This window comes from Phaethon lepturus, unplaced genomic scaffold (assembly GCF_000687285.1).
Source record: "Phaethon lepturus isolate BGI_N335 unplaced genomic scaffold, ASM68728v1 scaffold3376, whole genome shotgun sequence".
NCBI lineage: Eukaryota > Metazoa > Chordata > Aves > Phaethontiformes > Phaethontidae > Phaethon > Phaethon lepturus.
Window position 1 is genome coordinate 46,783 of NW_010546780.1, and position 13,099 is coordinate 59,881.

General features: G+C 39.2%; 1 protein-coding gene across 2 annotated transcripts in view; it reads right to left on the reverse strand.

The window, feature by feature from the left end:
- Nucleotides 1-12,767, reverse strand: part of MAP3K7CL (MAP3K7 C-terminal like) — a 31,005-nt gene extending 18,238 nt beyond the window's left edge. The window contains exons 1-4 of one of the 2 annotated variants that reach the window (XM_010289411.1): nt 12,400-12,767; nt 10,109-10,253; nt 9,471-9,579; nt 665-723 (exon numbers count right to left, since the gene is read on the reverse strand). In XM_010289411.1, coding sequence (XP_010287713.1) covers nt 665-723; nt 9,471-9,540 — 129 coding nt within the window. In that variant the 5' untranslated portion in view covers nt 9,541-9,579; nt 10,109-10,253; nt 12,400-12,767. Of the gene's footprint in view, nt 1-664; nt 724-9,470; nt 9,580-9,845; nt 9,864-10,108; nt 10,254-12,399 lie in introns of those variants that run through there. The other variant, XM_010289410.1, reaches the window with a different exon arrangement.
- Between the last annotated feature and the right edge of the window lie 332 nt (nt 12,768-13,099).

Sequence of the window (13,099 nt, forward strand, 5' to 3'; positions counted from 1 at the left end):
GAACTGCCACCTGGTTGTCCAGTGTATCGGGGCTCCATTGTGCTACGCTGACAAATCGGACTGGTCACAAAAGGATTCACCACTGCTATCCCATGCTGTCTGCAAGACACCTGCTAGGGCAACCATTAGGGTTGCTGGCTATGCAGCATGAACTAGGGTACCTTTGAGGAGGCTCTCATCAATCCTGATGACTGGCTTCAGTTACCCAAGATTACAGATAAGATGGCACTACAAAATATACCTTTGCATTCTCTTGGAATGCTTCAGAGGAAACTGATCATACTAGTCTTAGCACAGCCTGTAGGCATGAGAGTGTAGTACCTGGCTCATTCCTTCTCCCTTCAAAACCACAAGAGCTCTCTTCATTTGCAGTGCAGCAGTATGTGCTGTATTTTGAACAGGAATTGCAGAAAAAAGATTTAAAAGCAAGTGAGATTGTTAAAACAGTAATTTCCCTGCAATTGGATTAAAAATATCAAAACAATTTTTCTGCAGCTCTCGAAAAGACAATGTTTTCTTCTACGGAAATATACAGTCTTATCAAACGTTAATAGGCTAGGGAAGCACCACTGAAAAATTTCACCTTAGTGTAACAACCAGAGTTTTTTTATCATGACAAAACTAGTGAATGTGCAGTAGGACTGTAGTTTAAAAAAAAGTTTACCTGCAGCTGCTGATCTAGTTCTGGAAATGCCAAAGGGAAGTTTTCAGAAGAAGCATCATCTAAAAGGTAAACATGATGTTAAAAGTCAATGTTTATCAAAAAGGGCATTTCAGATGATCTGTTTAATGTAGTTCTACACTGCATATATTCACAATAATATCGTGATCCTGCAGATACCTCCGCATTTGCTTATCTTTCTACACACGAGACACTGTAATAGACTCCTTGAAAACACCAGTGGGTTCTAATGAGAAAATGTTTAAGTGCTGGAAAGACAGAAAGCCTATTTTGTATTGCAGTGATTAAGAAATAAAACAAAGCCAGTTAGAGCAGTAGAACATGTGATAATTTAATAAAAAAAATAAAGACAAGCAATCTTTCTTCCTGAGCTCTCCATTACACTGCAAAGTAAAGAACCTTCCAAGGACGGCATCCTTACTACCTAAGAGTTCATTACTTGAACGAAGGGAAAGGTCTCTTCCCCATCACAATACAATGACTTACCAGGGGTAAACCAGCAATAACAGAAATCTTTTCTCCCACCACCCAAAGGCAACACAAACCAGCCTGGCAACCCTGGAACTAGAAGACTCTTACCTCCACAGATGTGATTAGAACGGGGAAGACACCAAACATTGTTCTGTACTGGAAAGAAATTTCTTTACTCTAACCTGCAGATAACAATCCTTATGGGATTACTTCATTCATGGGAACAAGCCAAACTGTGTTTTTATTTATTTCTTTATTTTTAGTACAGGCTTCCAGCAAAGGTGGGACAGACTGTGACAGTTACGTCACTGTTGTGATGTGGACACCTGCCCACTAGTAGCTGGACTGAGATCAGAAATATGAATCATACTTGGTAGCGTCACAGCTAGCCGCTGCAATATTTCTTTCTCAGTGACTTTCACACTATCAGTTTTGCATTGGATTGTGATGACTGTTTATGCATCTTACTGCAGGTTACGGGAGGTGAAGAGAAGGTTACTATTAGCTAGCTTACAGAGTCAGTTATTTGTAATGTGTCAAAATTAAACAAGGATGGCTCTCATAGGAGAAAATTGCTAACATAGGTCAGATCCCGCAACATGCTCTATGTTGGCAGCCTTGCACACTACAACAAAACCCCAACAAGATTAAGAGGACCACATATCAAAGCAGGATTTGGAATATTCTTAAAGAGTAGAGACTATGATTTAAATTATGTGTCAAATATTTGTTATCTCTTTATCCTGCCCTCAGTCGTCATACAGCAAAGCAGGTTAGGGCAAAAAAGTAAAATAAGTCACTTTATCCTATGAAGAATAAACATACTGGCTAACATACAGTCAGAGCCTTACTTTAACTAACATAGCTGGAGCTGGGCACCTCCAGGAAGGGATGCCCACGGGAGATAAAAAAATACAGTGATACAGAGGGCAAAAGCAAAAGCTTTTTGTTTCCTCAGGAAACAGAGTGAAGTTCTATACTTTAATGAGGTAGGGGTCTTGCTAGTATTATCAAAAAGTCACACCCGCTCCCCCCCAACTTCATTTTTCACACCATGTCCTGAACATGTCCATTCTAGAAAATACTGAAATTGCTTTAATTATATAGAATTGTATCATGTTGATATGCAAGTGTTTACCTTTAATTTGCTGTTGCTTTCTTGTACAATATTTAAAAATAGACTAATATTCTAAAAGAAGAAAGATGAATCATATGGCAAGGCTAAAAGGAAGGGTGGAATAGGACTCAGTCCGACTAGGGGTACAGCTGCTCTACAAATATTTGGCTGAATAGCTGTTAAATATTCTGACAGAGATATTGGACCAGAGTCGTGGACAGCAGTTAAGCTGCTATTTGTTTTGACAATTTCAGCAGTACAATCTTGGGTGCAGTAGCTTTAAGGAAGGACCTCCAACAATTTTAACTTAAGAAAAACATAGCAAAAGCAACCCCAAGAATTTTAAAGAAACATCAGCCAATAATTACTTTCTCACTGCATCAGATATTAATAAGAAAAAAAATTAATGTAGTGTCAGAATATTAGAAAAGATATTGGATTATCTTCAGTAAAGAACCAGTTAAAAAAAGTTTGGAAATACTTTTAAAATGATAGAGTAGAGAGAGAAATTACTATAGAGGAAATCCTTTCAATAAACAGATGTTCCCTGCTTATTTTTTGAACTCAAGTGACTGAGTCAATGGTACTAAAAATAGAACATATTGGTATCCTAACCATTATGGCATACCATAGTACATTTTATAATGGGCCTGCCCTAGCATCTATTGAACAGCTGCTAGGGTTTTTTTTAGTTATGCTAGTTTAAGACTTGTTTAAATCATCATCTGATGTGCAGAACATCATCAAGAAAAGTTAGGGACTTCGGGGGGTTGAAATTAATCTGAGTTCCTAATTCTCTTAGGCTCCTCTGAAACTTTCAGCTGAAGTATTTAGTTTATAAAAATTAACAGAAAACCTCACAGCTAACTGCAATCTTGTTTACCACAAAAAGAACAACAAAAAACTTTCCCCACAGCTTCCCGTGAAATACATTACTGCATCGGGTCAGTCTGTATTTCACTGTTGTCAAACTAACAACCACAACAATAGCAACAAAAATCCCTTGGTAAAAACTAAACACATTTAGATTTCACACAAGGGGAAAGCAAATGACAGCAGTCATTTGCCTCCTAAAACATTTTTGAGGATGTTTTCAGAAAGTCATGAGGAAAGATATAAACTCTTGCATTTTCTTCCAAAACAATCACTATTGCCCTTATAAGTTTGAATACTGGATGTTATGCAGGAGATCAGACAAAATTGCATTGGTTTCTAGCCTTAAAAAATCTATGACTGAAAACCAGAAGCACTGAAAATGTCTGAAATGTCAAAGAAAATGTTTTGAAGATCAAAACGCTCTCATAACTATCTCCTTATCTGTCTGTATTTGTTCTTTTCTATTCTACATCTCCTTAACTAGACAACAGAATTCAGAAATATCTTTCTCCTTTTCTCAATTTACTATCAATATTTAATGAGTGACTAGATTGTTCTAAGGAATCACTGATATAATCAAAGACCCGCCTTATAATAAAGTTAGTGGCTTTTCTGTACCACAAACCCCTGAAAATAACTAGGCTGATTCCTCACCAGATACAAACAGCACCTCACCCCTGTGGTCACTATTTTACTGCTCCCTTCCCTGTCACTAGTAAAGAAAAAGGTTTTATAATTCAAAATGATTGTTGAAAACATGTTTTGTTTAAAAATAAAAATACAAAAAATCAGAGACTGCAACTTGCTGCACCTGAAAATGAGTCAAGATTCTGGTCAGAAGAAAATAAGAAAGGAGCAAAAACATACACATGAATATTATGGCCATCCCAGCAAACTCAGCAGCACTAATCTGTCACGGGAAAGGGCCAGATCAGGAACTTCATCACAGCCACCTAAGTTAAAGTATCTGTTGCATGCTTCCTAAATGAGCAGCACTTCCTGATTTCCCATAGATCCCAGAACTAATTTTGAAGGTCTACATTTAAAAGTGCACTAAAGACCTGTACCCTGATTAAAAGATGCACTCTCTGCAGACACAGTTGATGGTTTTTTAACCAAAGACTTGGTTCATGTGTATGGAATAGTTTAACTTTCATGTTTATTTCATTAGGTTCATACATTTGCTGTGCTTGTTGCTGAAAACTCGTAACAGAGAGCATCTGAGGGAGGGTCTCCGGGGAAATCACTTCCTCCTTTTGCTTTCCATTAGTTGGGCCAAGATGAAGTACCCTTCTATGTCAGAGCCAGGTCTCTGGCCATTCCTACAGCAAAACTAACAACATAACTAAAGCACCAGCTCCCCAAGCATGCTGCCCAGCCAACGCACCTTCATGCTGAAATGGCAGGATGGACAGCTTTGTGTGAGTGCAGCAAGGCTAAGCTGCTCAACCTTCACTGTCCGGGTGAGCTCTTGTCTCTCCGTTGATACTGCCTATTAATACAAACGTGAGATAGGCTTCTAATGTGTGGTACAGAGATCCACACAAGCCACCTGATTTAGAAGGCTGAAGTGTATTAAGACTGATTGTCCTCACACAAAAGGCTTACTACTTATCAGTGATGTCTTGATGCATTCGGCGCCCTGATATATGCTGACATGGCATGTTTGAGAATGAATCATGCTTTCTGAAAAGCTTTGCTTATTTAATCACGTTCTGGCCTTCTGCAGATTGCAATAGCCCAGACCTCCGCAGATTGCAATGGCCCAGACCTCCATTATGTAGATGAACGAGTGAAACCCCTCACACTTCACTGCCTGACTGACACAACGTCTGGTACAATGAAGCGTAACACCCCAGTCGCTTCCTACATGGCTGCTCCATTTAGCTGAACTGGGGGCTATGGGTAGTAGTTCATGAATAAATACTTTAGAGAACAACATCTGATTTACGTGCAGTATAAACTCACAAATTACAATTTCTCTAGGATCTTCACAAAGACAGAATTGGAACATAAAAATTTAGATGTGTTGAAAGCACATTAAGGTTGCTAAATCAAGCACTCGAAATTTAGGAAATGCCAGTCACAGCTCTGCTTCCTTGAGTAACTGAGTTATGATCCAGTCTTTAATTATACAATCAGGTACTATTTTCTTCTCCTACATGCGTGGGCAAGTGTATTCAGATCTCTTCCTCTTAAATTAAAGAATTAAATTGGTAACATAAGTAGGCTGTTATCCTGTAAGCGGATCAGCCCTTACACAGGAGAAGTGCTCAAACTCAACTGCAAGCACTGCAACTCGCAGTGGGGCAACGCTGGCAAACTGTGTATCGGGGTCCAGTCTTGGCCCTCGGAGGGCAGTGAGGTGCAGCAGCTCCAGCCCTGGTTACTGACCGACAAGCATAGACTCATCGAATTTGTCCTGGAAGGCTGTGTGGCTAAGTGACTGCGACTTGGCACTGCTGCGTGAAGCTCCTGGGCTTCTATTCACAGCCCTGCCTGACGTGACCTTACACAACCTTGCAGTTACCTCACTCGTAAAACAGGGGGGAATGGTCACTGCCTGACCCAGGAATAGGCTATGAAGGCTTGCTCAATAATAAGAGTTGTGGACCTTCCAAAAATAGAAACGGACCGTAACAGAAGAGATAGGAGCAAAACCCTCCTACTCCATATTACCTTCACCTAAGCCTAAAGCATCCTCTGATCAATGCACAAACACTATCTTTCTGAGGGTATCTCGCCTAAGTTCCTGTCTAACTTGCCAAAGATCAAGCCACTTACTTGTGAGCGGGGTGTAGTTTTAGGAAACTAGCTTTGTATATTTTAGGAATCCCCACTGGTTTTCAACCAGTACATTATCTGCTGGAAAGCCTCTGTTGCCATTACAACCAAAATGAGGATGAAGTAGGGATTTGAAAGTTGCTATCGAAGAAGCGACCGTTGCAAAACAGTCTTGCATGATCAACTATAGAAGCAAAAAAATCTTCATGGTCACTAGGATAACAGAAGCATACAGAGGAGTAAAATAATTCATTTACTAGGCTTGCAGAAATATTCCACTCTTTCACTGCCTGTCAGTTTCATTAGAAGTTGTATATTTTGCCTTTGTTGTCAGTGAATTTTCTGGATAGTGCTATCAGAGGTCGCCTAATTTCAAGCAAAAGAAATTACTAATAATTTCAAAACCAGTCATTTATCACCACATGTCACTAGTAGAACTTTTCAGCTAGATTCAAGCTTTTATTCTAGGAGAGAAGAGAGTGAAGAGATGTTTAGCTATAAACCTTCCCGTAGAACTATTAGACAAAAGAAATTCACTTGTCTAAAATTAATAAAGCTCCTGTTACAATCATTCTATCTTAATATATTTAGTAAATAAGAGTTAATAATACAAATTAGGACATATTGAATTTCATTGGTTTAATTAAATTGTTATTGATAAACTACAATGAACTTTCTATTTGGGAACACTTATTTAAATTTTGGAACTCCATATTCAGTTTAACTCTCATTAATTTCCAAGTGATATAAGATAGGCTGAAATAATGTTTCAAATTAATTTAAAACAGTACCTTAAGTCAAACTGGTGCAATACGGTGTGCAGACACACCCTGAGAAACCTATGTTTGATGCCAGCTTAGCGAACTTGAGTAAAAGAGCCAAACATAGATATCTATATATACAGGAATAAGAGATACACAATAAAACTGTCATCTTATATAGCACCTGCTGATGGGCTGCTCCTGAGACTTTTAAGGAACGGGTTAGCCTACTTCCACATCAAAAATACTGCACAACGCTGGTCAGGATTTCAGTCATCAGGTGTTGACTGACAAATAATATAAACACAATTAAATTATTTCTTGTACAATCAGGATAAGCCAGCTCTGGTCTTGTAGGTCAGTTAACACAAAGTAATCTTTTCTCATGAGTTGAGAGCAGTTTCTCCTTTCGCTGCTCTTCACACCCAGAGCTTGGTGACAATCCTAGCCAGTGAGATAATCACCACCCAGAAGAAACATTCCATTTCCCCTTTTTATATCTAGTTATGTTGCCAGTTCCTCCTAGTAAGCAGTTGTACAGCCTCCGGAAGGAGAATGCAGCCTTTCTTGGTGAAATCTGTCACTGTGCCTTTCAAGTGAGGTAAAATTTAAGCAAAAGCTTAAGTCAGACAGATTCCCTCACCACTTAGCCCTGCTGAAGACCTTTTTGTATATACCCTGGCAGTACACAAGCCTTACCTGATGCTTTACTGTCACACTTACAGCAGGTAACTCCTGTTTGAACTGAAACCACATATCCTTGTCAAGGAGAAAAGAAGAGTAAAGAAATATCAAAAAATAAGGAGAAAAAAAAGCCAAGTATGGAATACCTAAAGGTCTATCTGTTAATTTTTTTTTGCAGCTCATCTTAAAAAAAAAAAGTTAAATACTTATTTGTACTCTCTTGATTCAACTATGGTTTGCTGGAAGTTTTCAGACCTTTTCAAACCAAATATAAGTTTATGTCTTCTGCCTTTGTAAAATATATCAAATATAACAACCATGTTCAGGCTTACCACTAAGAGCAAGAGTGGAATTCTTGTGATGTGATAAAACAGTAAGCTGGTTAGACCTCCTGGTAACCCCCAAAGAGATGTGATGCAGAGGAGAACTCATTTTCCTGGTTGCTGTTTAGTTTTATCAGTACTCTGAGAGATTCTGGATTGCATACTGCAGGAACACTCGTGTATATACAATATAGGACTCAAAATTATGGAAAAAAATTTAACAAAATGTAGCAGAAAAAGATTACCTTTCTGTAACCGAGTTTATTTCTCTAAATGTTAAGACAGAGGCTGGAACTATTAGCAGGATAGAAAAGTAAAAAATAAAATATGATGCAATGTTAAGGAAGTTAGGCTTCCTGCCTTTCATGTCCTCTTCTTCCAAGCTATTCACAACCTTGTCATTTCCTACTGCCGTCTCCTGTCACAAACCACTCTACCCTCTTTGATTTTCCCATGGTCTCAGCTTTCCCTGACTTGTTTTCAGTGTCTCACATAAGCATTCTTTTTCCGTAATTTGTAAGAACACTCCCCGTTATTTACATCTCTCCTCAAGACCTATCTTTGCCATAATTCTTGTAAGAAATTTACCGTGTTACTGTATCTTGAGACATGAGAATGATTCCTTATTACATTCTGTAATAAAAATGTAATTACCAGATTATTTTAATGTATGAAAAAAGGGCACATAGATAGCCACATGTACTTCTTTGTATTCCTTGTCCCAATCTTTCTGCATCACTAATCTTTATGAGATGAGAGTTATGTGCAATAATATATGAAGATGTTTGTTTTTAAATTCCCTTGCTTAGGGAATGAGATTCTATATCAGGCTTCTAGCTGCAATTAATATTACACAACAATTAGCTAGGAAAGACAAAGCATATTCTAAAATACTTTTAAAATAAGAAAATTATACTCAAGCTGAGACTCTATTCACACAAAACTCAGGAAGCAGCCTCACACGTTAACCTACAATGCATACCGTCCCATAAAGCATTCATCAGCAGTGGGTTTCACTTATCGTTATCAAAGACCCTTCTGTTTCATGCCATAAACACATCTGAACCTTGACTCCAGACACTCACCTTTAGCAACAGCACAGACAACTTTTTTGGGGATGCTTCCCAGCTTAGGATCTACTTTATTCCATTCTGACTTTTACTGCTTGGCAACAGCTCTCTAGACCTTAATAATATTTAAGGTGCAAAGTAATAATATTCATCTATTCCAAAGGCCAAAGGGTCCACGCATGTACAGGATATGTTTGGGGAAATTAATGGTCAATCAGCACTAGCTGGCAGGATAAACATCAATGAAATTTCTGCTGCTTTCTCAAGGAACATGCCATGTGGGGCATCCGTTTCCTGAAACCTTTCACCAAGCTGGGCATGTGCGGCACTTTCCAACCTTCCTGCTCTAGCCTCATCCTCAGCACAAAATGTCCTTTCACTTTTCTTGTTTTAAGATTCCTTAAAATCAGAGATACTGCGTATGCAAGTAGATTCAGGAGTTAATTACAGTCCTAAGTATATTCCACAAACTACTGAAATAAAGCTAAGATCTAAACTGTCAGTCTAGTGGTTTTAGTCTAATGAAATTGTTAATAGAAATATTAAAAGTTATCAGACAGGAAAACTGATCACATGGTGTCGCTCGGGAAAAAAATAGAGCCATAACACTGGACTTCATTTGATACTGTAAACACTGGTAAGAACACGTAAAATTTAAAAGCAATTATTTCATTGTGGTTTACTCCATAAATTAAACTGTACCTGGGGAGTCATTCAGGCTGAAGGCAATTCGTACTGGCTTATCAGCAGGTACCCTGGCGGTGGTGATCATGTGGGCACTTGAGTCAATGCTTTTACTTGTTTGTTCCAGCTGCAATAACACAAAAAATATATTTTATTACAGAGCATGTGACACCATTCAACAAATGAGTTTTAATGCTTTTCATGCATTCACAGCTACCTTTCTCATTCTAGCTAAGCAACGTTTAGAATCAAAGTCATTTGAGCGCCATTTGAATGCCATTTCACTTTTCCATTTAAAAAGAGTTTAAGTGAAATTCAGTGCAGAGACTGCCTTTCTTTTGCTATTTACAGATTAGAAAGAACAATGGCAAAGGAAGCTTCCCCTCTCCTCACCTGCTTGCTCCCCGCCATTGCCCCTTCAGCAAGCCTTGACTCGTGGCAATGCTGCCTGGTTCTGAAGGTGAAGAAGGAAGAAGGGGTGGGGAGTTGAGAGTAACATGACCCCAAGTCTGCCATGTGATTGGAAACGTGCACACCACTCCACATGGTGTCAATGAGGAGGCACCCATCCTCCTACCTTCCACCCATACTCCCCCAGTCAAACTGTGCCTGACAGTCACACACTTAATGGTCAGAAAGTTACTGGGTCTCCAAACCTTGGTGGTGATTCTTCAGTGGAACTCTGTCCAGGTGTCGGGGTCTGTCTGCATGGGTTTGACTCCCGAACTGGGACCTTATTCAGTCCTCGGTCTTTCTTCTGAGACCACCAACTCCAAAAAGTGGTTTTACTGAGATGAAACCCTGTCCGTTAAGAAAACTGCTAGTTCATTTCAAGCAGGGCACTAAAGAGTTGTTAGGCAACAAAAGAATTAGCTACTACTGACCTGTAATGGTATAACTAAAGCATCTCTGAACACGCTGAGGTTGTACTTGGAGCTTTACCATGTATATTTAACCTTTTGAATGAGCAGTTTTCGTTAAACTCTATTAAATAGCTGAACACAAACTTAATCTCCTTGTATACTTAGCACAAAGCTGCTAAAATTCACAGATATTAATCTTCTGATTAGCTCCATGTGTGGAGAACATGAAGTCAGGGGGACTTCACGCATGCAAAAGATCTGCCCATAAAGAAATTATGTTAGGACTGAAGACTATGCTAGCCAGAGTGCATTGTATCCATACCAACTATGTGGACAATTATGAGAGTAGCTTTTAAATTACCATAAAAACTCCTCAGTCAATTAGAAACCAAATTCTTCAGGAAAATACAATTAATTTACTAAAAGTTGTACCACATGTCAGTAGACAACACGGCATTTAGCTGGTGAAAACAAAAGAGTTTCCTAAGCCAATAGTCTTGCAGTTTTTCAGTAAAGTAGCTATTGTATTGCATGGAAATCCTAACAACTCATTGTAATGTACACATAGTTATTTGGCAGTCTCAGAAAGTCAATAGAACAGAACAATATTTCAGGATTATAATCTTCCTCAGTGGTGCACAAGTGAATCAAACTCTTCCCTGGCATCATTGCCTTGCAATCAGTGGCAGAGTATCAAGTTTGCATTTGGTCCATTAATTTCAGCGTTTCTTTTTTATTTGCTTTATCTGTCTCAACATTTAGCTAATAGAGTGATATGGTTACTCTGTAGCAATGCTACACAAGAAATTTTTATTTGAAGGACATAATCTTTTCTTAGAATAACAACAAATATTCTAAAATCATTATTTTGAATACATATTATTTGGAGCTGAGAGTGTCTCTTTCTACTAATACATAAAGGATATCAGGGATCGTTCTTTATTCCCCATTACTAATAATCAAGACACACAAAAACTGAACTGATAGCATTGGGCAGAGACAAAGAAAAGTCAACTAAACTGCAGTGCATGTTTTTGGACTTAGGAAAAGATCCCTGGAGTCAACTGAAATATTCTATTTTTAAGTGCATTGCATTACACTAAACAACTTTTACCTTCTGAGCATTATTGATCTCTTTTTTCCCCCCAGATGCTTGCTTTATAAGAAACACTTCTCATTGTTTTTAAAACAACAGAAATAATCCAAAATTTTTTATCACACTTCCCTTCCGTACCTCCCAATACACAGTAAAGCAAAAAAAAAAAACCCCAAACCAAACAAAAAACCCCCCAGATTTTAAACGATAAGCACATCCTTGAAAGAAGGCTGTTACATCATTGTGTGTTGGTGGTACACATTCCCCTGACATTTGTTTACTATCTCAAGTGGTCTTCCATATAAGAGTATACTTAATACTTCATATCATAGCCTAAGAAATTAAAATGATGCATTCTGCTAGAGGCTTTAAAGTTGCCATAACAATATTGCTAGGAGTAAATCTGCTGTCTTATCCCAGTTGCACACCCTGTGGTCTGTGACGTCTTTAAATTATCTCTTTTAACCACCTACTACGTGAGGGCAAAAATCACTACCCCTTCAATAAGCAATGGTGGATCCTGTGATAACACGGAAGAGTGTTTTCATTTTATTCCAATCCACAAAAAGAAGTCTCATCTTTATACGCAGCAATGACCCCGCTATCCGTTTTTTTTATACCGCATTTATCCCTTCACTCCTTTTTGTGCGGAACCTTCAAGCTCTTCATCACAAAAAGCAACCAAGGGCAACAGAGAGGGATGGAAGCAGCCTGTGTGCAAAGGAGGTGATACAGGAAACACGCAGACCGACTGCCCCCAATTCCTCACCTGCTTTCTCCACGCATGAAGAACAGTATCTCTGTAGACAGAGATGAGGGTGAGTGGGCAACCTGGAATTTAACACGATTTAATGAGCGGCTCCCTTCTTCCCAACAATTGCCTGTATAACTGGCTGCGGTTTCTCCATAAAAAATCTGCAGCAGAACTCAGATTAAGTGCTGTTATAGCTCTATCAATTTAGTTCAGTTTTCACACCTGTTGCCTTACCTCACTTAGCGGAGTGTCTGCACTTGTATAATCCAGGGCCAGCCACTGCCTTGGCTTGTCGTTGCCTTTATGGAGTAAAGCTTCAATAAAAGAAAAGGCTGCACCTGCTGCATAGCAACAGACTGACACGGTCTGAGAAGCTGAGACAGCTGTCAGGGCAACATGCTGCTACCTGCACTTCCCATAGGCTTCGCTGTCCCAAAAGATCACCTTTTCCGCTTTTCTCCGCAATTCCGCTTTTCCTTCCCCTCCTTGCCAGGGATGAAGGATTATGATGCTGTCACGCTTCAGGGAGGAAAAAATCCTTCTGTCACAGGCATTATTAAGCAGCAAACTGTGGCCAGCCCAAGATTTTTAATTCATTAGTCCTGGCAAACCTAAAATACAAACAGTCTTGCTTCATAGGACAGGAATGTTTTCAGCATGACCCAATCAGTGTCTGTGTCTATTCCAGCAAACTGGCAAAGATAGCATGACTCCAGTCAGCAAAAATGTCTGGGGCTCCAATCAGCTTGGGCTGACACTGCCAACTTGGACTGGCTACAAGCGAACTATCAAATGATAGCAGCGGCTACCAAAGCTAACAACAAGGCATGGGCTCGGCGTGTTAAGCTAGGTTCATGTTGGCTTTGGTCAAGCCCGGCTTGTCTAAGAGCAGACGATAGCCCTGCACTTCTGAGGAGGCAACAGGCAAGTTTCG